At 31.7% G+C, this 24,083-nt stretch overlaps 5 protein-coding genes across 9 annotated transcripts; 3 read left to right on the top strand and 2 right to left on the bottom strand.

Annotated features, from left to right (window-relative positions):
- Positions 1-301: 301 nt before the first annotated feature.
- On the top strand, positions 302-4,317 carry LOC117243587 (N-alpha-acetyltransferase 25, NatB auxiliary subunit). Its single transcript, XM_033511227.1, has 10 exons — positions 302-456; positions 582-806; positions 916-1,169; positions 1,257-1,480; positions 1,557-1,866; positions 1,957-2,261; positions 2,345-2,603; positions 2,681-2,926; positions 3,004-3,612; positions 3,694-4,317. Exons 1-10 carry the CDS (start codon positions 396-398, stop codon positions 3,916-3,918), a joined length of 2,718 nt encoding a protein of 905 aa, XP_033367118.1. The 5' UTR covers positions 302-395; the 3' UTR covers positions 3,919-4,317.
- A 528-nt stretch (positions 4,318-4,845) lies between these two features.
- On the top strand, positions 4,846-6,347 carry LOC117243591 (replication protein A 32 kDa subunit-like). 3 transcript variants are annotated; one of them, XM_033511235.1, is made up of 3 exons: positions 4,846-5,072; positions 5,324-5,547; positions 5,708-6,347. In XM_033511235.1, exons 2-3 carry the CDS (start codon positions 5,424-5,426, stop codon positions 6,163-6,165), a joined length of 582 nt encoding a protein of 193 aa, XP_033367126.1. In that variant the 5' UTR covers positions 4,846-5,072; positions 5,324-5,423; the 3' UTR covers positions 6,166-6,347. The 3 variants fall into 3 exon arrangements, with proteins under 3 accessions (XP_033367126.1, XP_033367125.1, XP_033367124.1); XM_033511234.1 differs by lacking the exon at positions 4,846-5,072 and having other exon boundaries at positions 5,120-5,463; XM_033511233.1 differs by lacking the exon at positions 4,846-5,072 and having other exon boundaries at positions 5,126-5,547.
- An 830-nt stretch (positions 6,348-7,177) lies between these two features.
- LOC117243590 (GPN-loop GTPase 1) lies at positions 7,178-8,707 on the top strand. Its single transcript, XM_033511232.1, has 4 exons — positions 7,178-7,504; positions 7,571-7,935; positions 8,016-8,245; positions 8,363-8,707. Exons 1-4 carry the CDS (start codon positions 7,264-7,266, stop codon positions 8,700-8,702), a joined length of 1,176 nt encoding a protein of 391 aa, XP_033367123.1. The 5' UTR covers positions 7,178-7,263; the 3' UTR covers positions 8,703-8,707.
- A 246-nt stretch (positions 8,708-8,953) lies between these two features.
- On the bottom strand, positions 8,954-10,548 carry LOC117243634 (heat shock factor protein 5-like). Its single transcript, XM_033511279.1, is given in 5 exon segments — positions 8,954-8,984; positions 8,986-9,072; positions 9,074-9,113; positions 9,312-9,411; positions 9,869-10,548. Coding segments are annotated over 5 exon segments (708 nt in total). The 5' UTR covers positions 10,319-10,548.
- A 108-nt stretch (positions 10,549-10,656) lies between these two features.
- Positions 10,657-23,471, bottom strand: LOC117243632 (muscle, skeletal receptor tyrosine protein kinase-like). Of its 3 annotated transcripts, XM_033511276.1 has the most exons (10): positions 23,228-23,471; positions 21,282-21,715; positions 15,320-15,529; positions 14,614-14,702; positions 14,370-14,531; positions 13,272-13,434; positions 12,840-13,123; positions 12,576-12,749; positions 12,342-12,500; positions 11,724-12,026 (listed from the first exon to the last, which is right to left on the bottom strand). In XM_033511276.1, the coding sequence occupies exons 2-10, from the start codon at positions 21,337-21,339 to the stop codon at positions 11,724-11,726; spliced, it is 1,602 nt and encodes a 533-aa protein (XP_033367167.1). In that variant the 5' UTR covers positions 21,340-21,715; positions 23,228-23,471. The 3 variants fall into 3 exon arrangements, with proteins under 3 accessions (XP_033367168.1, XP_033367167.1, XP_033367169.1); XM_033511277.1 differs by lacking the exon at positions 23,228-23,471 and having other exon boundaries at positions 10,657-12,026; positions 21,282-22,699; XM_033511278.1 differs by lacking the exon at positions 23,228-23,471 and having other exon boundaries at positions 14,370-14,510; positions 21,282-22,697.
- Between the last annotated feature and the right edge of the window lie 612 nt (positions 23,472-24,083).

The following is a 24,083-nucleotide window of genomic DNA, read 5'->3' as shown; positions in this document are numbered from 1 at the left end:
TGAGAATTTTAACTTGAATTTTTCATTTTATATAATTATCATATTGTAAAGTAAAAGTTGGATTAATTATTTATTTATTTTTTAATTATTAATTATTTATAATAAAATTTAACAATTAATAAAACAATTAGTTCCATTGAATTATTTGCTTCTAGTTCTTTATTTAATATTGATATGAGAAAAAACATTTTGTATGAATTTGAAAATATTTATTTCTTTATTATAATCTCTGAAATCTAAAAATATATCTATTTTTAAAATTTTGATCTTTTTTAAAGTCGTAAGGAGTCACAATATGTAAAAAAAAATCAATGCAAATGTGCCTTATGACACGAACATGTCATGGACGAAGGAAAACTTTGGTTTGTTGATTTAAAATTACTGCAAAAAATATCATGGCGTCTAAGACCCGTGCGGACAATATTGTTAATGAGCGCCGTTTACGTCCGATATATGGCAAGTATATTGTTAATATTATTATTAATGAGTAAATATTTATATTTCTTAAGTCATAAGAGAACGTGCTTTCAGTACTTGACCGGTAACGAGGTTATGTAACATTTTTGCACTGTGGATTTCAGATTGGTTGGATAACGGAAATAATAAGAAAGCTCTTCAAGAAGCAGATAAAGTGCTTAAGAAACAGCCAAGCAATCAATGTGCTAGGGTACTCAAAGCTTTGGCTTTATTACGACTTGGTAAAGAAAATGAATCTCAAATTATTATGGATAAAGTACGTTCTGAGATTCCCTGTGAGGACTGTACTCTACAGGTCATGAGCATTTGCTATAGAGAAAGACACCAACGTAAGTCCAAGTTGTACTCTATTATTTCTTATACATACCGGTAATTGTAATTGCTACATATATATTAAATTATTGAAAGAACTGAACATGGTATTGAATTTATTTACAGCTGATAAAATTAGCGAAGTGTACGAAGCTGCAGTTAAAGTAGATCCTGGCAATGAAGAATTATTAACACATCTCTTTATGTCCTATGTTCGTCTTGGAGATTATAAAAAACAACAACAAACAGCACTTGCCTTATATAAACTAAAACCAAAAAATCCTTACTACTTCTGGGCTGTGATGAGCATAGTTATGCAAGCTCTACATTCAGATGAAAAGTTAGCAAAAGGAGTTACTTTACCTTTAGCAGAAAGAATGGTTTGTGGATTAATGTAAAATTATTCTAGTAAGACAAAGTATAAATTGTTTTATTGGTAGCTTTTACATTATTTTAATAAAAATTAGGTATTAAAATTAATCAAAGAAGGAAAAATGGAAGCAGAACAAGAAGTGCAACTTTACTTAATGATATTAGAACTTCAAGGTAAAAATGAAGAAATGTTAAATGTTTTATCAGGGCCATTAGCTTCACATCTTTCGTCTGTTTCACAACACAAAGCAGCACTTTTATTAAGATTGGAACGTTTTTCTGAAGCAGTTAATGCATATAAGCAACTCATCAGTGAAAAGTGAGTGTAATGTAGTGTATGTGAACTTTAAGTAATAATGTTCTAATGTTTTATACTACTTGTGTATTATAAATAGTGTTGACAATTGGGCATATTACCAAGACTATCTTCTTGCGGCTCTTAAATTTCAAAAGCCAGAAGAATGTTTAAATTTCCTTAATAAGATCATAACCACATTAGAGAAAACATGTAGAGCTCCTTACCTTGCAAAATTTGAATTATTAAAGCTTACTCAGAATGGTGAAATTATTGAAAATGTTACCGAACCAATTGACTTAATGTATCAGTATTTTTCACAATTTGGAGAAAAAAGTTGTGTAGTTGGGGATTTACGTTTATACTTACATTTATTAACACCTATGGGCAAGCAACAGTTGATTCAAAAGGTAAGTAATAAGATAGCAAACTGTATCATTCAGATAAAAGTAACAATTCATTTGTATGATATTTTATTCCGAATACTGTTATGTTTTTAGATAGAAGAAAGTGTCGGTGTCAAACCTGATGGATTCCCAACTAATTTGAAGCAATTGCAGAGACACATTCATTTAGAACAATTGCGTCGTATTTGTGGTTTTCATCATCCTCCAAATATTGATATAAATAAGCAAAAACAATTGGTAGAACGATTATGTAAATTATATAAGAAGGGTAATGAATTATGTCCAATCGAAGATAGATTACCAACAGACTTTTGTCCAGCAGATTCTTATATTCTTCTAGCAACGCACTTATTGCATGAATTATGGTGCAATACAAATGATGCAGCGTATCTTTATAGGTAATTATTTTATATTTTTAAGTAAAAAAAGTATTTACGGAAAAAATTTAGTATCTAATAAAAATAATAATATATATTTATAGGGCAATGGAATTATTAGAACGTGGTTTATTATCAAGTCCGGCTAATTTTTATATAAAAATTCTACTAATACGAATTTATTTGGAAGCAGGACTAGTAGGTGCAGCTGATCATGTTTTTACATTGTTGGATGTTAAACATATTCAATTAGATTCATTGGGTTATTTACATGCACCATTACTTGCTCCACTTGGCCATCTTACATTAGCTACCATAACTTTAGATCATACTACTAAATTTTTTATTGCAAATTACAAAGATGTATGTATTTATATATTATAAAATTCTTTTAATCAATAAGTAAAATTCTATCTAATTCAATTATAATATGTGATTAGAGCGCAGATCATTTAACGTTTGCCTATAAATACGGAAGTTTTGTAAAGATTCAAGAATTTGTGGAGTTAAAAGAACGTTTGGAAAATTCTTTTCACTTTGTTATGACTACTGTAGATAAGATGCTTTTGGAATTAGGTTGGTGCAGTAGTTCCACATCTTTAATTTCTGCTTTAGATAATATGGATATACAACTAATCGAGGATTCTGTTCGATTGAATTCTTTACGAGATAATCGTGATTTGGAGGTAATCCTATATCCATAACATATTAAAAAAGAAAACTTAAAATTTAAAAGAATTGATGCAATTCTTTACTTAAACAGGTTGTTCCTGGATGGGAACCACTTACGGAAAACGGAGAGGATATTAGAATGCAAGAAGAAACACGCATATGTATGTTAAGATTACTAGCAGTGCGAGATTTAATATTAAAAATTTTAGCAGCATGTATAGCACCTGACAGTTCCTCTCTTCTTATTCGATTTTCTAATGAACTGAAACAGCTGGATAATGAACAAATTCCTTCGATTCTTCAAAAATTTGAATTAGAGGGGAGAAAGAATAGATCATGTAAAATGTTAGTTCCTATGGATGCAGTCGAAAGGTTATGCGAAGCTCATTACTCCGAACAATTGAAGACAATCGCCCGACTTGCAGAATCGCTTGCTCAGTCACGTTATCCTGATTTTGAATGTATTCAGATGTTGCGAGTTTCACCATGCCTCCAGACAATAGATATCCCTGAGAAGAGAATTCCAATGTCTTTCAAGCATTTTTTACTGAGAGCGTCAACGTGTAGCGAAACTCTCGCAATTATTAGTGCCATATGTACTCTGCGTGCAACACAATTACAACCTAAGACTTCGCAAAAGAAGAATAAGAAAAAATGTAATAAACAAATAACATCTATTTCATTAAATGATAATGATCATGTAAGTTAATCGAATGAATTGATATTAGCTGTTTACTCTAATTTAAGCAATGTTTTCATTTGTTTGTTTACTGTGTTATAGAGTTGGAAAGAAATAGTAATGGTACTTGAAGAGAGGATTCAAAATTTAGATTCGGTACTAACAGAATTTGAAAAATACCAGTTACATACTGGGCTGAGTAACGACGAAGAAGATTTGTGTGCTATAATAATTAAATATGGTCAAGATAGTTTAGGACAAAGTTGCAGATCATTAAAATCTCGAGTTCAAAGTACACTAAAACTTCTAAGCAGTTTAAAAAGCTGAAATTGTAAGAAAATTCTTGTACAAAGAATATCCATCCAGCTATTCATTGATTTCTAAAACCAGTTCATTTATTGTGTACATAGTTATTAGACTTAATCAATTATAAATACCGACTGAATTGTTTATTGGAAATCAACTCTTCAAATTGTTTTAATTTCGCACTAAATTCATAAAGAATTATTAATTTAGAAATATTTCATCAGCACAAATTTTGATATATTCATGTTGATGTGGAATACACTGCCGTCTTATGTAAATTATGTATTTTTAAAATAAGTAAACAGTATATTTGACAAAAAAACATTAAATTAATAAAACTTGGTTAAATTTAAATTCTGTTATCCTTGGATAACAGAATATTGAAGTGTTTTCTAATTGGTTACCATTATCTTTATTTATAATCATTTAAAAATTGGTGTATAATTTTTTTATTGTTTTAGAAGTTATTGAAATTAAAATGCAATTGTTTATTATTTTCATATAAATTTTTAACTTATATATATTAAGTACGTGTTTACATAGAGGTGTGTATAAATTCTTATATGTGAAAAATATCATAAAGTTGAAATTAACTAATTTAAAAAGATGTTACTCTAGAGTAAAATAGTTTTTCCCTAATATTAAAGTTTTTTATTTGTATTTTGCTTCTTCAATTGTATATGAATAAATTTATTACTTGTTAATCATGTAATTTAAGTAATTACTTGATTGAGCTGTATGAAATTAATAAATTGGATAACTTTATATGAAACGAAAAAAGTTGTATTTATTTATATATTTAAGTGATTTTAATTAGCTAATATCAGCTAATATAGATCTTAATTAATTATATTTAGACATTAATTGTCTTTATCTAAATCAGAGATATTTTTGTTTAAACAAGAATATTATAAAATTATTAGTCATTAATATATTAGCAAACTATAATAAAGATGTGTGTATTAAGAAATTATATTTATATATTTTAAAAGGCTATATTGGCTGTTACTCATATTGATAAGATTATTGTCAGATTGGTACAATTTTGTGAAGGATCTGTTTCTGTAGGGAGAGCTTCTATATTGTATATTCTATATATATTTTCGACTTATCTTTCATATAAGTTAATTTCTTATCAGTCGTTTTATCTTCAGTTATATATCTTATATTAAACGGTAAGTATGTGTGTAAATATATGCCTGTGTCTATGACATTAAGCACTCTATGAGCATGCAACAACATTCAGTATTCATTAATGTGTTTGAACTTGCCAATCGGCGAACACGCAGTTTAAGTTTGAAAACATATATTTCATATATTATTGAATTAGATTTCATATAATATTTATACCACGCGTTGTAACGAACATTTTTTCGTAATAATTTACTCTGTACTACGTATTGACAATGTGGTCTAACCTGGACAGTACTATTGTGAGTGCATCAGGAGGATTTTTGAATGATAGTCAGGATCAAAGTGACGGAAATAAAAAAACTGGTAAAAGAATCAAGAAAATAATTCCTGTTATGATTCAACAGTTAACACAACTTAATGACAATTTGGAAGGTAGTATTATTACTCTTGTAGGAATTATACACCATATAGAGAAGAGTAGCACAAAAGTGACATATGAAATTGAAGATGAAACAGGTATCAAACAGGAATATTTTGAAATTTATGTAATTCTAGAGATAAATTGTTATTATTAATATAATTTTTTATGTTGGTATATAATTATTTCTTATTTATTAGATCAAATAAATTTTTGAAGAAATATGATAAAATTAATATATTAATTGATTAATTACAGGTCATATTACATGTTTCCAATGGTTGGCAGTGGGAAAGTCAGAATCAATAATTAATTTAAATACCTATGTACGAGTATTTGGATACATAAGAGAACAAACTGAAATCAAACATATATTAATTTTAAAGATTTGGCCTTTGACTACCTTGAATGAATTAACTAATCATTTATTGGAAGTGACCTATGTAACATTAAAGATTCAAAAGACTTCTAATAATGAAGATAAAAGTTCTGATGTCCCTATGCTAGATGATAACCTTGGGTTGACTAAAGAACAAACTATAGTCTATAGGGTCATTCAAGCAGAAAATGATAGCGAAAATGGAATAGAAAGAAAGACTCTCAAGAACCGTGTGCCAAAGAATATGTTATCAACAGTTGATGAGATAATTGACTTTCTTACAAGTGAAGGACATATTTATACTACTTTTACAGATGATCACTTTAAGACAACATAATTATGCAAGCAGATACAGAATTTTGTTGCTCAAACCTAATTTAAGAAAGATCTAAAGTTATCTAAACCTGTTGAAAAATTAATATGTACATTCTATATAATTATTGTATAGAGATTTTTGTATTACATAGACGTAATATTAAGAAATAAATTTGAATTAATGTTTTGTGTAATTGATAACAATTACGAATAATTGTTCTAAATACACGTACAAATATTTTAATATTGTATAGAGATTTTTGTATTACATAGACGTAATATTAAGAAATAAATTTGAATTAATGTTTTGTGTAATTGATAACAATTACGAATAATTGTTCTAAACATACGTACAAATATTATTTTTTTAAAAATAAACAGTTATATCATATTATATTATTATACAGGACGATTTTTCTGTTAGTTGATTCAAAATCATACCGTGGAAACTCCTTGTTAATTGACAAGATTTAGTCCCCACTCGCACGCTTAATTAGTAAGGCAATATTATGTTATATTCAACATTTAATAAAAAAATGTTACAACAATCCATTCTTAAAATTTCAAGTATTATTTAACATATTTTTTTAATTTTATCTATATATCGTTTTGCTAAGAATTTCAAATCACTTTTAAATCTACGAATTATGTCTCAATGTATGATATTACTAAGTATGTGATTACCACAAGCTTTGCAAAGTATCTGTAAGTCATCTTTAGTTATTTCTATGAAAATAGTATTTGCACATGCGCATTTTGTATAGAACGATAGGACAAAACGTAGTTGACATTCTATCATCATACGTGCATAAAGATTTAACTCTGTTTATGTTTGTTTTTAACAGAGTAAAGTATTCTGAAGGAAATTTGAAAACTCTTTTTATACATTGAGCTATGATTAAAAAGTTTATTAAAAAAACTTTATAATTCACTTGTAATTTATATTAGTATAAAAATTAATATGTGAGTTACATTGTGTTTACAAAATTTCAGTTAGGTTATCAAATACGAATTATTGAAATTATTTCTTTTAGATTAATTTGCTACAATATAAATATGCAGATTTGATATTCTTTAATTATTCAATAATAAGTTTTCAAAAATATTTACGAAATTCAATATGTCTGAATCTATGGATATTTCTGAATCTGCTGACGGAAATATTTCTACTCAATCTGATGTATCTGCTCAAATAAGTAAGAAGGAGAAGAAACCAACATGTATCATCATCCTTGGAATGGCTGGGTCTGGCAAAACCACATTTGTACAAAGACTTGTTTCAGTATTATACAAAACAGGAAAACCTTATGTAATAAATTTAGATCCTGCATGTAGAGAAGTTCCTTATCCTGCTAACATAGGTAATATATTATATTATTACTGTTTTTTCATTACAAATATGTTTTAATAAATTCTTAATGTTTTAGATATTAGAGATACTGTCAATTATAAGGAAGTGATGAAACAGTATAGTTTAGGACCAAATGGTGGTATTGTTACTGCCCTAAATCTTTTTTCTACAAAATTTGATCAAGTTATAGAACTTATTGATAAAGGAGGCAAAGAGCATGAATATGTAATTTTGGATACTCCTGGGCAAATAGAAGTTTTTACATGGTCAGCAAGTGGGACAATCATAACAGAAGCTTTAGCATCTGAATTTCCAACGATTATAGTGTATATATTAGATACTGTAAGAAGCGTTAATCCTGTAACATTCATGTCTAACATGCTTTATGCATGTTCTATACTTTATAAAACTAAATTACCATTTATTGTTGCTATGAATAAGGTAATTGTTAAAGTACCTAATATTATTGTGTTATCTAGTAATTAATCTAATGATATAATTCTATGTATATATGTTTTAAGATTGATATCATCGAACATAGTTATGCAGTAGACTGGATGCAAGATTTTGAAGCATTCCAGGAAGCTTTGGATTCAGAAACGAGTTATATTAGTAACTTAACACGTAGTATGGCTCTTACACTTGATGAATTTTATTGTCATTTACGTAGCTGTGGAGTTTCTGCTGCAACAGGAGCTGGTATTACTAAGTTTCTTGAACTTATTAAAGATGCAGAAGAAGAATATGAAAGGTAAATGAAGTTCATATATCAATAGTATTTATAAAAAATATTATTATTAATATCATTAATTAATATAATATTTATACAATATGTTATGAAATGTAAAAAGTAAATTTTCCGTTAAAGAGAATATAAGAAAGCTTGGAAGAGAATGAAGATTAAACGAGATGCTCAGCGACAAAAGGCAGAGAAAGAACAACTTGAAAGAGCAACTCAGGAAGCTACAGGAGAAAATATGCCATTAATAACAACAGTTAATAGTGGAAGAGAAATTTCAGATATATATTTAAAACACGCTGGTAATGAATCAAGTGAAGATGAAGAAGGTGTGGAAAATCCATTTAAAAACGAAGAAGATGAAGAAGAAAGAAAGGAAGCAGAGTCCTTCAAAAGTTTTTTAAATAGACATAAAATGCAACAAAAGAAACATATAACTGATCAACCTACAACAAGTAGTGATACATAGCCTAAGAAGAAATGTTTGTAAAAACATTAAAAAATAAATTCTGTTATTAACAAATAAATTGTACGTTTAATATAAAGATATTATATTTTGAAGTTTACATTTTATAATTACATATTTAATGGAAAATGTTATTTTACATATTATTTATTTTCTAAATGGCAATTGTCCTATGAATACTTAAATATTATAATAATATTGATAATGCAGAAAGCTCAAATAAAGTATAAAATAATATATTTTTACTTGGATATTTAATTAATAGTTTTAGAAAAATTTGTCCACAACATAAACACTGGAAGCAAGTTGTGTGTCATTTGAGTTATCCTTTTTTGAAGAAATTGGTACCGAATTTTTTGTAATCCAATCTATAGGTGGGTTCATGGTTTTGTGGCGTATATAAACTATTCAATACTGAAATTTTATTATGTTAAGATTAATTTTTAATAGAAATTCTGTATTTTATACTGGTTAACAAATTTCTTTTAATGATATTTTTCAACACTATTAAATTTAAGGATGTTTTCAAGTGAGCCGCGGAGCAATTAAATAAATATACAAACAATGAAATAAATAAATATGTTTGATTCATAAAGACTTAGATTACACTACCTTTTTCAGGGGAATTTAAAGTACTTTCATCTTTTAATATACGATTTTGCTTTTGCTGGTATTCTCGCGATATTTGTTCTAGCGCTTTCGTTAACGCCAACTGGAAACAATCAAAATCTTGTGAAATACAAAAATTAAAATTACAATTTTTTGTAATTTTTTCTGTTGAATATAGCCAAGATTTTAGGGTAGTTGATTAAAAATATCTTCTTTCAAAATAATGATTTTTAAATTAATTTATTTAAAGAAAATTACACAAGTTTCAATTTTTATTAAAATCTTATTAAATAGGTATATCTTAGACATAAAATTTTTAAGAGGATTTAGGATAGGATATAAAATATGCATATGTATTTGAACTTCAAACTTGAAAGAAACATTTTACAAAAAAATTCTATAAAAGTCATGCTTTTTACATGTAATTTATACAGGATTTTATAAGGAAAGCTAGTTGATGCCAATATTATTTTTGTCACTGAAGAAAAAAAAGAAGAAGAATCATTCTTCAATTAATTTAATTTATCAAGGAAAACAAAGTATTTCCTATTTTTATTTACCCGGCACATGTGTAAACGCGATACATGATCGGAGTCCTTGCTTAAAAAATTCTGTTCCGCGGCACATTTTGCATTAAGCCGTCGACAGTGTCTCATTTTTCCGGCAGTTTTCCTGTATACTCTTGACAAGAGATCGGGCCTTCCAGTACGAAAATTTTCATGCAAAAATTCATGAACGTCCGGATTGTGAGAATTACAAATTGGATCTCTATTATGTGACGTCACTTTCCGGAAGCCGTACAGATTCAGCTGCCTGATAAAGCTCGTAATGTTTTTCGTTTTGAAGATGGAATTACCCGCGTCGAGATACTGTTCTTGAAATTTCTTGTAATCAAGAAGAATCGTATTACCATTAAGGCTCCAACGAATGGCACCACTTTTGCATTCGTTCACTATACGCCATAGTTTTTGCGGAAATCGCAACGAAAGAAATATGCAATCGTCGTACATGTTCGATTCGAAAGTAGCGTTTATAGTCGTCTATAGAACGCAGAACGAAACTAAACACTGCAAATTTCTCTCTTCTCTTTCTCGAATCCGATCGATTATCTTTTGCAAACAAAATACTATCGTATCACAGCAACAATATTTCTTCTTTTGGAATCGTCTGAACTATTTTAATCTCTTGGCGCGAGCTTGAAATATTAAAATAAGCACAATTTTTAAGTACATCATAGAAGAAGTAATTATTTGAATGCTATAGTTTGTAGCGTGTAGTGTTTGTTCCGCGTACTAAATGAAATAGGTTATAGTACTTATATTTTAATTAATAAATGTACACTATAGACTTTAATAAAAACATTATGATTTAATACAATGATTCGTACACTAAAAACAACAATATATTTAAAATGTCTCTCATTCGTGTCTCTTTACACGATACTACAACATTTTATACAAATCGCAACGCAAAATTATCAAATATGTAGATGGGATGTGAGGTTAGAAAAGAAATTAGATATACGAGCGCGTAAATAATTATCGTAATCGTAATTAATAATAAATTATTAAAAGTATGTTACAGTTCCCTAACATTACAAAATATTAATACTATTTCCTGGACAATGAAGGTTCGGCATATCGAACTTTCACAATTTCCCTGATATCATTGGTATTTCTTGATTACATACAAAAAAGTATAGGTATAAAAGGTACGAAAAATTAAATAACATCGTAAGTGATAATTTTCTTCGTATCTTATCATTTTCGTTTTTAACAATTTTTATTCAAACGAATATCCATCGATCTCATCTATTAAGATAAAGAGAAATGTATTTAGTAGTATTCTCAAAATCGATTTACATCAGTCTTTCAATCCGGACGCTATAAAAGACAAATATCGAAAGGAAGAAGTTAATACAAAGGGCCATGGTTCATATTTATAAAAATAATCTAATGTAAAAGAGTATTTCTTGTAAATTCAAATTCAAATTCTTGCATGTCGCCTCAGAAAACTATACATATCTACCTAAAAGAGTATTGGAGATATGTACATCAAATTGTTCAGCAATGAATGCATCTTCCTCTTATTATTTTTATTCTAGTTTTTATCAGACTGAATTGTTTCGGACTGAAGGATCACATTTTAACTAATTACGCTTACCGATGTTTTTACTGGTATGGTATTTATACAAAATTTAAAGGCTATTAGTTTTAAAAACTTGTAGAATTATCTTTTTTTGTACGATTGAATAAATGGAATCAAGTTTCTGAAACCGCAATAGGAACAGTTATAAAATAAGCAATGGCTTTCAAGAGTATTACAATGAGCTTCAGACATTCTTTTTGAGTTTTCATTTTTGATTGAAATTTATAAATTATCGCGTGTCAAAGTACTCGCGTGTTAAATCTCTTGTCAATCAGACAAAGCTGGTAAAGTTTGTAAATATTCGTGTGGTTTAGTCGGTGCTGGCAATAAATAGCCATCAGGATCCAACACGTCTGGCGTACGAATAGTGACCGGTCCTTGAGGTGGCCTCGGCAACGTGTCTTGTTGAATAGATTTACCTTTAGCTTTCTCCAGTCTTTCTAATATCTCCGAAAATTTGATTCTGTCCTTAGGATCCGTTTTCCAGCATTCTCGCATTAGCTGGCAAACAAATGGCGGACATCCTTCCGGAGGTATAAGCATTATTCCTTGGAAAATTAACTTCACCACCTGGACGAATATTTAATAAAGTATGTTAGATCGTAGAAATTGGAGGAAAATAAGAAGGGAATGTTATATCGTGTCGCTTGAGTTCGAGTCTGTTCGCGTTAAATTGCATTTAGCCTTAAACTTGAAGGTCTAAAACTACTTATAAGTGGTGCAGTAGCAAACAAGTAGTAAGAAAGAGCAATGGCGCGACAGGTATAAGGTAACGTGCTTGAACGAATGAAATGAAATGATTTCGTAAATTCAGGTATTTTTTGTACGATAAATATTTAGTAAACTGTTGTTTACTCTGGCAACTGACAAAATAGTTTTACTTACTTCTTCGTTATTATGTCCGTAATATGGCTGCTTGCCAAAAGAGTAGACTTCCCATAGAACCACCCCAAAACTCCATACGTCACTTTCCAGCGTGAAGCGTCCGTACATTACGCTTTCTGGTGACATCCAGCGAACAGGTAGAAGTCTGGAGCCTCCTATCTAAGGAGAATAAAAAATTCCTGTTTTAATAAATCATTGAACTTATAGTAAATTATTTACCAATATTTTCATTACCTTATAGTAATCGCAAGTATACACATCCCGGGACATTCCAAAATCTGCTATCTTAACAACGAGATCAGAACCAACCAGACAATTTCTGCACGCTAAATCTCGATGGACGAATCTTTGACCGGATAAATAAGTCATACCAGCTGCAATCTGAATAGTTATCCAATGTAAAGACTCCTGAAACAAGTAATGGTATAGTGTCGGTGAAAATAAGGAGAAAAGAACTTCGATACAATGAAGAAGGTCAGTCTTTTTAATAAGATTTACCTGAGTTAAGGGTTGCAGGCCGGGTTTCGTCGTCCTACTAAATTGTCGAGAATTCGATCGCAAAACTTCAGCTAGATCTCCGTAAGGCATATATTCGAAAACCATCCACGGGCTGTTATTACCTTCCCGAAGTACTACACCTTTCAGTGATAAAATATTTCTGTGTCCAAACGTAGACATAATGTCGACTTCTCGCATGAAGTCTTCTTCCGCTTCGCGGGAGGCACTTTCTTTTAAAACTTTTATCGCGACGATCTCTTTCGAGTCTCCGACACATGATTCTCCTATGAAAAATGAAACCTTCGTTAGTACGTCAATTATTGCTATAATATTCGTGAAAAATAAATCACAAGACGTTCTCACGATGCTTTGATAGTATATATATGATAATGAAATATATGAAATAATGATATATATGAAAATGATAAAAACCTTTATACACTTTGCCAAAACAACCCTCGCCGATATCTTCTAAAAATACAAGAGATTCACGTTGCAGAATCGGCACTTCTGGCGAGGCGCAACTGAAATACTGTGGATTAGGTGTGTACTTATTCGCTAGCAGCAATCCCTTTTTCAGATTCATCGGTGTTCCCTGAAGAGAACATATGCAAGCATATTTTCATAACAATTTTTTAACCAGTCAAATATTTTTTACATTTTATATTTGCAAATCTAATAGGAGAGAAGTTAATTTTGTTACTAGCATACAGTAGGAATTAAAGGAAATTAGATCAGATTAAAAATCCAATCTGTTCTGAGTTTATAATTATTTCGATGTGATCCGTTTGTTATTCGTGTTATTATTTTTATTAACAATAAATACAACTATACCGATATATAGAGGAAATTGGAATTAAAACCGTGATGAGAAATTATGTTTTTCCTTGCCCGTTTTTAAGGTGTAAATTCAATATAATGAAGATAATTAAGAGTGTCCCAATCAGCCATTATTAAGTTTCATTAGCTTATTTCTCTGTACATTAAGATAAGCTTGTATAAGATTGCATTTAATGAAATGTGGTCAAACAATCAGTTACGTTAATTAAAAGTATTGTACTTTATATCCTTATCTTTAAACGCCATTAATATTCTTTGAATGTCTAAAATCAAATGTTTCGAATATTTCAAACGCAGAAGAAAAAGGAAATAAACAATAATGTAAAAATATGTATAAATAAAATGGAGCAAAAAAATAGTATAAATGTACAATACGTTATATTTGCTCTTAGAGAAAAAAAAACCGATGATCTCGGTATAAAAATATTTTATCATTATATTTCCTTCCAAATTAAAAAATGTATGGAGTTATTGTATGACTCTCCAGGAAATATATTAATATACTCAAAAATGTTATTGTACTCAATATCATTGTATTTATTGTACTCAAGTTATAATATTACATTAGATATCAAAATTTTGTTTGAACCAACCGAGAATATTCTGTTATCCAACGTTTTAAATAACAGTGTTTTAAATGTTACGTTAGTTTTTAGGAGGCACTGCAATATTATTATTTGATTGACGTACATCCAGGGAATTCCTCTGTGACTTCACGTTATAACTCCTTTTCTTCACGCAATAGACTATACTCAACAATATTGCTAATACCGCGACGAAAGCTACGGCGATTCCTACTATTTCAGGTACCCTTAGTCTCGCTCGCTCTACCTGTTGAACAGTATGAAAATACTACAAACTATGTTTGCAGGCGATTGTACGAATATTTAAAGGTTGACGAATAATAATTGAGTCAGTAATTTGGAGTAATTACCTGTTCAGCTTCTGGAAGTGCGGTAGTGCTGTTGGTAGAATTACCATTTGGGGGTATTATATTGGGTATAGGTCGAGGTGTTAGGGGAACTAGAAAAAGTAATTAATAATGATATTTGTAGAAAGATCGTTTCTTTAGTATTTGTCAAAAATTGATAAAGCTATCTTTTTTTTTGCTTAAAGGATGAAGCAAAGCCTTCGTTTACGTGTACTAAATCTTTTGTTGCAAGAAAATTAATTCGATGAAAAATAACTCGTAACGAGCGAAATTTAAATAAGCGTTTTAACAAATACAAAATTCAGATTTTTTTCTTAAGAAGAGTAATTTGCGCATAAGGTTGCTTCAACGCCGGGACGGAAGTAATAGATATAAATTTGGTTTAGAATTCAATCTGGAATGATTTATTTTAACTTCTCTAACAAGATTAAGAAAGAAAAATATAATTCCATAGCGGAAAGTCAAGGTGACTCTGATCTTTTTTTAGAAACAGCACGCTTTAACATCTTTTCCCACTTTAGGTCGTAAACGTTCAGGGACGAATAGTTTCATGCATCATTTTCCATACCGTACACGTGCTCGCGTGTATTTTCTAAAGTATATTGTGGTATAAGTATACAACGATCGACTTGCCAGAAGATTAAAGAAATATATCGAAGTAAAAATGTTACTTAAAGAAAAATACGAACAGATGCTACTTGACTCTGACCTATTAGGCGATTTGGACACTTTAAGTCCGTCGTAGGTGGTGACAAGTCGTGCGGACAAACGCACTTCGACGTATTGTCTGTGAAGCTACGACAAGCTGCTTCTTTTCCACAAATTTGAGGCCGGTCTTTGCATCCCGTGATCACGGCATTCCCATTGATAGGCAGTATTACTTCCGATTGTTGTGTGGATTCGGTGGTTGCTGATAGTTCTGAAACAATATTTACACGTTATCGCAATTTTGTCAGTTTACAGTAGCTGTACTCAGTGAGTTTACGAGTACATAAAAATAGCCTTATTCCTTGAACAAAATATCTGAGAATGAGCGTACATCATGAAAAGTAGAGGATTATCGAATGTGTTACCGTGTGTGTTATGAGATGAAAGAATGTTAATTAACTCTCGTCCAGCTATGATTAGGTCGAGCGACGAACGAAACAAAGAAATGTATTAGAACGCACTTTTGGTTTTCTACGAAACGTTACTGTACCTTGGTTCTATTCCAATTCCTATTATAATATATTAAGGCAAAGATTTCCACTTCTAAAATATTCTTGCAACTCTTTAAAGAAATGATATAATATAGCCCAAAATCAGTAGGAGTAAGAGGGTTAAAGCCTGTATGGGATAGAAACGCAACTTATATAGCATAACTATGTTTTAACAATTTATGTTTCCCTTAAAACCTATGCAAGATGTTTAAAAAAAATATTGGTACCAATATTCTGCTCTTTTAATTGCTTCGTGTTAATTTCAAATTGATACGAATCTCGTTCCAAAGTGAGTTTGAAGCGGCAAAGCTTCTCAGAAAGAACACGAAGAAAGCCAGGAGTCGGCACACTCTACTCATATCAAAAGTGCCGAAGTAGTTGGCGGTTTAAGGTAGAGCAGTCGAATTTACAGGAGAACGGTGGTAACGGTTAATAAAGGGCGAGCTGGTAAGAAAAAGGGCTACATATTTGGATTGGGTCCGACTTGGAAGAGACAGTGAAGGCATTCATTTCGTGCTTGAAGCTTGTAACGGGTCAAAGCGTTATCTCTGCGGTCAGCGCTCTCCGACAACGAGTCTCGCTATGTGTACCTATTATCGCCCCGTATTCCTTCCCTTCCTATGCATCTCTACGAGAATTGCCGTATTTACGAGATCGCTCGATTTCTACAAAATGTTCCTACATTTTAATTTTCCAGAAAAATGACGGCTCACTTAGGGTAAATCAGATGTATGAGACGTTGCGTCGAAACAGACCGTAGTGTTCTCGACGCGGATGGACTTGACCAATTACAGCAATTGATATGTAGTTACTTTATGTCTAGGGACATTTTGGAGCTAGTTGTCTACGCACGTTCGCTCGAATCGTCTGAGAATTTTTATGTCAAGTATTTTTGAAAATATCGAATTCTATCGAAATTGTTCAAGCTCAACGTAAGTACTTTATTCCTTTATACGAGAACGTCTAAAGATATCTTTTTAAAGACGCCATTTATCGACGTATAGTTATTTTACTTGAAAATATTTTTAATTTCAATGTTTTTACTTAATTTTGTGTAGTTGCTATATAGTCGAGGACGAAGACATTTGGAAGATCATTTTGATACTGTTTGCAGCCTAGTGATCATCCGATTTGATTAAAAATTTATTAACAATGTGATTTTAATAATATCGTTAAATCGTTCAATTTAGGTTCGAAGTTTCCTCGAAAATATTACCATAAACTGTAAATAACCAAGAAAGAAAAATTATTCCCTAAATTTGAATTTCTCTGACACGTATGAAAGATCTATTTGCTTTGTTGCCGTTATATTTTCCTTTACAAATCGTACGATAAATTCTAAAGGAAAAAATACGATGGAAGTTCAACTGCGAGTAATATAGATTAGAAATTAACGCAACTGACAATGAGCGTCCCAGTAAGCTGCAATTCCACGAAATGTAAGAGACGTCTGTTTATCGGATAGACACGCGGAAATGCGTAAGTCGTTTATAGATATAGAATTTCCAAGTTCGAAATCGAACGATTACTTTTATTTCGACGAACAGGAATATTGTTTAGCCTTTCAACTGTATGATATTACCTACATCATTCATGACCTATGCACTTTGTCGTTACTCGTGCTACGTGGAAGCTGTCGATGGGTGAACGAATGACCCGCGATATCGTGCATACTTCGACGCAAAGTTGCGAGGGAATCATCCTTACCACCATTTTTATATCAGGTCCGCGTCCAACTATGTTAAATAATTACTAGTTGTATAAGTACAAGCATATTTTGAAACTGTCTTGCTTTTATATCGCGTGTCTCATTTAATTTTTGTGGAGGAGCGATATTCAAACATAAAATAATTCAGTTGATTTATAACAATATAAACATAAATTGTGAATATGTCTACAAAACTCCTTTGATAAATATTTTCGTTTCTGAAGCTCAACGTTAGTTCTTTAAGTAAAACGCGAATGATTAAAAAGTCGACAAAGTGGAAGATCAAGAAAATTGCTAACTTTATAAACCTTTTTATATTTCTCCGCATTCCTTTCCAATTGCGTGAACAATGAGTAGCTGACGATTATTTGCTAGGAGCTACGATTTGTTTTGTGCTACTACAATTTTCACTATGGTTTCGCTGCTTTTGGAAACTGAGGAGCATTCAACGTAGATATACATATCCAGTCATGTTTATTTGCAAATCTGAGCTTTAGGCCAGAGATTACAATAGAGGCATTATGTGTGCGGGTGGTTTATCCCCCGAAACGTACGATTCGCAAACCGAATCGTCTGTCATAAAACGGGATTGTTCGCGATATACTCAGGAAATCGACGAAAGTAGCTCGGTTATCAAGTTTCCTAAAAAATATAAAAGCGAGACAAGTAAATTGGACTCGTTTAACGTGTTTCCTAATATAAAATTGATACGATTGTTTTAATATATCAACTAAGATTAAATTATTGAGAATTCGAGAAATTTTATAGGGAACGAAATATCGTTTTGAATTTTCATACAATTCTAATTTCGTAGAATTTCCTTCTAATGTTTATGAGTTTATCCATGTGTCACAACGTGTCCATTCAGAAACATTCGTGCAAAATTGAAAAAATATAACGAGATGAGTTACGACAGACTCAGAGGATTAACATGACGATGAGCAAACCGCTTTCCTTTTCGTCGTCCATGTCATCATTCATCAGTATTATCTGTTCGCAATACAATGCCAAGCGAACAATGGGCTCACTACTCGACAAAGTCTCCTTTTATCTAATACGATAGATATTGTTTTGGATCTAATTGCTACCTGAGATGTTTTCTTTAAATCAGACACTATTGTTTTCTAAATGGAAAAGAGCATGGAAATTATTCTACTCGTTGTGGAAATTTCTATCTTACAATTCCTATGTTAACTTAAGGATGCCTTTTACTTTGTTAGAATCTAAGTTATGTCACGAGCAAATAATATGTAATTTAGTATATTGAGATTAGTATATCAGAAAACATTCAGCGAAATTTATTTAATTTCCAACATTATTCACAGAGTTTAAACTTTCCTTTAACACTTTGACGTCGATATGATGCCGCGCGCGTCGTCTCATCTCGCGCAAAATGTTTCGAGGTAAATATGTAAATGGAAATCTGGCGACGCTTGAAAAAATAAAAAACGTCGTTTTTCGTCCGCCGTCGGCAACGCTTGAAAAACACTAGACGTCGATTCACGTCTCCCGACGCGAATATATTAATACTAAACACTTGTCCGTGGTAATATGAATATCATGAAATTAATATAAAAAAATTCTATGTTTGTTTAGATTTCTACTAGAAAAGCTTCTTCATTGTTACTCGAGCATTTGGATGCTGCGCACGTGGTTATCATTTTGGGTTAGCGTTATCGGAAGGTCGAATATGTCGATATTAAAGATAAGTTGAAGGGAGAAGTATAGGACTAGTTTTTATGTACGCTTTTTCCATTTCTCTGGGCCAGTTGACATTTGTTCCAATAAAGATACGACTAACCGGCTTTATCTTCTCGACATTTTGACTCGTACTTGAACCTATCTTGTTTCTAACGTATTTATGGAGTATACGCTCAGAGGAATTTCTGCATAGTTCTGTTTTTTTTTTTTTTTATCAAATAGAATTGAATACAGAAATTGTTAACTTCTTAATTCTTAATATAAATTCTTAACTCGTAACTTTCAACAATATGTGCAGGTTTAGTGGAAGACAGTTTCCATGTTTTAAAATAACGAGGATACGCAAAGTAGAATTGAGTTAAATGAACTCGTGAAAAGTAACCAGAGCAGTGCTTGTTCCTTAGTAATAATTATCTGTAGTGCTCAAATTGATGCCTTTGTACATAACTGTAGCACCTAACTTTACCTTTCAAAGGTATGAGCATTAGGTTGGTAGAGAATAAATACATTTACGTTCTATTTAATCGAGATATATCTCTACACTTTTCACGTAAATATACGATTGGTAATATTGTTAATGTAATTGGTAATAGAGAATTATGAAAAGAATATCATATTTAATATTTAAGAATGAAATGGAGAATAACGAGGAAAATATCGTGATAAAATAAAAGGCCGACAAGCAATGACGTTCTTTTCCCCGAGACTTAGAAAATTATAAAGTATTCAGGAAGAAATAATTGTGCGATGCGATAATAAGTGACGAGAGAAGATAGTTTGAACTAAAGAAGATTACGAAAGTGTTGAATATTGTCATTCGTTCGGTAAATCCTGTCTTTATTTACTTTTCCTATTTTATCCAAATATTTTGAAGCAAATATCGATTAACGGTGAATCATCCAAGGAATTTCTGGTGTTTTTAATTTATAAAGATTCATATTCTCGCTTATCATGTTTGTAACAATTATCTGAACGTTATATTCCCACATTGGATGAATACGTGTTTCATCTTTACTCGTCTCATTTTTCGTGATCTTTTTAACAAAACGCCACACAACGCGGGCCTGTTTCTCGATTCATCAGATTAATGGCCACGATTCTTGTAACGGCAAGGCATAATTTAAATTTTATTCATTTTAAATGAACCTTCACGAAGTTCAGATCGTGCAGACATTTTTGAAGATTATTATTAGGTCGTACCGATTGCAGCTAACTCTTGATAAATCAGAATTTTAGTTGCTTTATAGCTATTGCTTGTGGCAAGCATGATAGACGCAAGTATGGCATTAGTGCATTAATAGTAGCTAATTATTAACAGTAAGTAGTTATTTATTAGTTAATTACGTTAATTATCCGAAGAAAATATAAATTACGTTTATAAAGCTAAAATGTTGTCCTTTGTTTCAATCTTCTAATCTTTTAATGCTTACTCTTGTATTTAATCGCGATAATACAAGAAATTATCTTATTTGCGCAATGTATAGTCTGTTACAGAGTATATTCGTCTTTTTTTTTTTGTTCCATTAACGTAATAAACATGTACGACGGCATTACGTTATATTATTTATAACGTTTTTGTAAAATAAACTGAAAAGTGTTTTGTAATATTATTTCGTATCGTATTTCGACAGTGATAGGGAATGCATTAAATTTTGGAACGTAGATACATCACAGTTTTATCTAAAAAGTTGTTAAATATCAATTTGACGCGTAATGTGCAATATTATTTATTGGTTTGAAAGAAAAGAGGTAAAACTAGCTCTTGAAGGGATAAAAATACAAATTTATGTGATCTTTCGTTACGCATAAACGATACAGTAAAATGTGGCAAGTAAACGCGATGAGCTGTCGTTTTTTATCTAAGAGATACATTACGTTAAAATAATGTTTTATTGTTAAGACTAATTCTAATGTAATAAAACCTACACGTGCTATGTATATAATTCCATTTTACTATGAATAATTTTAGATTCTGCGTTGATTTAGTACTTTTCGCTATTCAAATCTTAATACTTTTTTAAATAACAGTATACGTAAAAATCAGTGACAAACAATAAACTCACCGGCTCGAATTTCCGCTGAGGAAAGGCCTCTTCTTCTTGGCATTCTTCGCCGCTCCATCGCGGGTGCAGGAACCAAAATGGCAGGAAACCACCCCTGCTTTTCAAAAGAAAACTCTCGTTTCGCACTAATAAAACTTCCACTCCTTCGTTAATTACCGTCGGCACTTTAACGTTCGCGTTTTCTCATGATCCATCGTCAAACTCTAAGTTTCTGATCATCAAACCAGCCATTAAAAATTCGACTCAACAAGAGCAAAACAAAGATACACGACGGTAATTTGTTCACATCGTAAAAAGAACAGTCACAAAACCGTAGGAAACACAATTTTGCTTTTCAAGCGTTCATCGCACTGATTGGACCGCACGTGGGCTAGAATTTTCATGAGTTCGTTCCTTCAAAAATCAAAGCACGAACAAACAGCTCCTTTGTGTATCTATGTATCCCACTAATTAAGTAACTTGTCGTTTTCAATTTCCAATTTAATTTGATATTTCGAAGCAACCAACCAATTGTATAACACAAACGCTCTTCCTTTATCCAAACGATCGAAGAAGCCCACTGTACGATACGATTTTCGTACAAAATTTATCGAAGCTCTAACGTTGCCGGAGAATTGGCAATTAAGTCGTATAGTGGCATGAATAAATTTTGATCGCGTGAATAGCGATTAGAGGAGATCGATAGGAGGGTCCAAGCAAGGGCGAAGAGAGGAACGCGGTCCGAATGGCAAGGATCGAGAGACAAGGATCGAGAGAGCAAAGAGTTAAGCCGGAAGAGGAAACCCGTCGCTAGGATAAATCGAGGAGGGTCCTCTATCTTCGACGGATGCTTACTCGAAACTAAAGACCGACTAAAGACCGCCTTCGAGAACTCCCTCGCATTGGCGTACACACAAGGAAACGCGGTCACACATACAAAGGTCGGATCGTCTGTTCGTGGCACCCACATGCATCCCGAACAGCTACCAAGGATTTACGCGAGGGACGAGCGTGGTTCATCATCAGCGAGGCTCGACCTACGCTATCGGATAGACAGAAGCGACGGTTCCTCGTAATCTCGTCGCTTTTTCAGCCGACTTAAGGGTAGAGCCTCTTGTTGCGCTTTAATCTCTGACACGTGCCAACTTACGACTCCACCTTCGTTTTTAATAGTATTAGGTCGTTCCATAGGTTCGACAGAACAAGGCGGAACTTATGGGACGACTTAATATTTTCGTGACGGCTTCCGTATTGCGATGGAATCTATGTTGTAGATTCCTGTATTTTGATTGGAACGATGGAAGCAATGGGTGGCTCGGAGGCAGAGCGGTACAAGAAAAAAAAAGTCTTTAATTTGGAGAGATCGTGGGTGTTAGCTTCTGATACAAAAATCTGTATATTTTCAAATTATGTTTGTTGTACAAGTAAGGATTCTGTATATTTATGAAAAATGTGTTTAAGTACGGTTTACTGCTGAACCTCTCGATCAAAGGAAGCACAATCAAAACGATTCTTATCAACTTTTGTCAAAGCAATACTCTAATAACGATTAATGCGATCTTTTATTTTCAGTAGATTTTGTTACGTTAGTTTGTTAGACACAGCGATGTCAATCCTGAACAAATAATAACCCTAATAACTGTGGTTATAGCTAAAAACTTTTCGTATAGGTCAGAATTTTAATAATCTGCATTCCGAACGAAGGTCAAGCAATTAAAATGAGCAAGCTCTTTTACTTATCTATTACGAACAAAACTCGTTTTATGTATTTACTATTTGTATTATGACTCGTAAACCATACCAAGTTATCAATTTATCAAACGTTATTTATTTGGGCTCAGAAATAATTTCATCGTGACTTTTAACGAACGATTTAAATTTACGATTTATCGTTTACGTTCTAATGGCACCTGTATACAACCATGAAATCGATGAAAGGGTTCAGATTCTTATGAGTGATAGCTTACGTGAATATTTAATGACGTTTGGTAGCGGTTTGCATTACAACGAGATTATCAATCACTATTAATATTAAGGATGTGATCTTCGAATAAGATGAAAAGAAAGAACGAACAGAGAAAACCAACGATCAAGAAAGTAGAGAGTGATTTGCACAGACGTATGCTTGCATATTGCGCCACTAATAATTAACCAAGTGTATATCGCGATCGGTTTGATACACTGGTGTCCAACTGGGCGCCACTTTCCCCACTCTTGACTTGCTGTTCGTGAATAACTTGACTTTTCAGCTCCTGATCGCGATAAACAAGTCAACCCGAGTCACGACCACACAACTCTTCCATGGATACTTGCGTTTGTGTAATCTCGACTAATCGTCCGTACATAAAAATTAGCTTTTCGTCTCGTTTTATGTCGTTTTGCGTCGAAAGTGTTACGTAAATCGAGGAACAAAACATCGCCAGCATTTCAATATAAACTTGCCAATCGGAAACTAGAAATTAGTTTTGCTGAAATGTTACAGTTTGCGTAGGAAAAATTGAAATTCCTTGAAATAACAGTAATTTATGCCTGCGGTTCGATTAATGTTCAGTGATAAAAATTACGCCTTCGTTAGGTTCGAACGTCATCTTATATTCTATGATATTTTTCTCTATAATTTTGTATCAGTTTTATTATTTTATTTTATTTACCTTTTGAATGAACAATCCTTATTATTTTTCCGTATTTTCTATAAAAGGACGAAAGCCGCTGCGACGTATAAGGTTTTCTAACGATTAAATAAGCTTCCCGAAAATCATATATTCCGTCGTTCCAGAAGCTTATTTAATCGATTATTATAGTTTAGTCAGTCACTACTATCGT

The sequence above is a fragment of the Bombus vosnesenskii genome, unplaced genomic scaffold (assembly GCF_011952255.1).
Source record: "Bombus vosnesenskii isolate JDL3184/JDL3185 unplaced genomic scaffold, Bvos_JDL3184-5_v1.1 scf7180000013266, whole genome shotgun sequence".
NCBI classification, from domain to species: Eukaryota; Metazoa; Arthropoda; class Insecta; order Hymenoptera; family Apidae; genus Bombus; species Bombus vosnesenskii.
This window is presented reverse-complemented; position numbering and strand designations above follow the sequence as displayed.

What these genes read in the sequence shown, in the direction of transcription:
- LOC117243632 (XM_033511276.1), bottom strand. Translation starts at nt 21,339, where the DNA reads ATGGAGCGGCGAAGAATGCCAAGAAGAAGAGGCCTTTCCTCAGCGGAA. An exon ending in TTTTGGCAAAGTGTATAAAG is followed by an intron (nt 13,124 to 13,271) that starts GTTTTTATCATT and finishes CATTTTTCATAG; the next exon opens with GAGAATCATGTGTCGGAGAC. An exon ending in ACGGACATAATAACGAAGAA is followed by an intron (nt 12,027 to 12,341) that starts GTAAGTAAAACT and finishes ATATTCGTCCAG; the next exon opens with GTGGTGAAGTTAATTTTCCA.
- LOC117243587 (XM_033511227.1), top strand. Translation starts at nt 396, where the DNA reads ATGGCGTCTAAGACCCGTGCGGACAATATTGTTAATGAGCGCCGTTTA. An exon ending in TACCTTTAGCAGAAAGAATG is followed by an intron (nt 1,170 to 1,256) that starts GTTTGTGGATTA and finishes AATAAAAATTAG; the next exon opens with GTATTAAAATTAATCAAAGA. An exon ending in AAGCAACTCATCAGTGAAAA is followed by an intron (nt 1,481 to 1,556) that starts GTGAGTGTAATG and finishes TATTATAAATAG; the next exon opens with TGTTGACAATTGGGCATATT.
- LOC117243591 (XM_033511233.1), top strand. Translation starts at nt 5,304, where the DNA reads ATGTGGTCTAACCTGGACAGTACTATTGTGAGTGCATCAGGAGGATTT. An exon ending in TGAAATTGAAGATGAAACAG is followed by an intron (nt 5,548 to 5,707) that starts GTATCAAACAGG and finishes GATTAATTACAG; the next exon opens with GTCATATTACATGTTTCCAA.
- LOC117243590 (XM_033511232.1), top strand. Translation starts at nt 7,264, where the DNA reads ATGTCTGAATCTATGGATATTTCTGAATCTGCTGACGGAAATATTTCT. An exon ending in TTATTGTTGCTATGAATAAG is followed by an intron (nt 7,936 to 8,015) that starts GTAATTGTTAAA and finishes ATATGTTTTAAG; the next exon opens with ATTGATATCATCGAACATAG. An exon ending in GCAGAAGAAGAATATGAAAG is followed by an intron (nt 8,246 to 8,362) that starts GTAAATGAAGTT and finishes TTTCCGTTAAAG; the next exon opens with AGAATATAAGAAAGCTTGGA.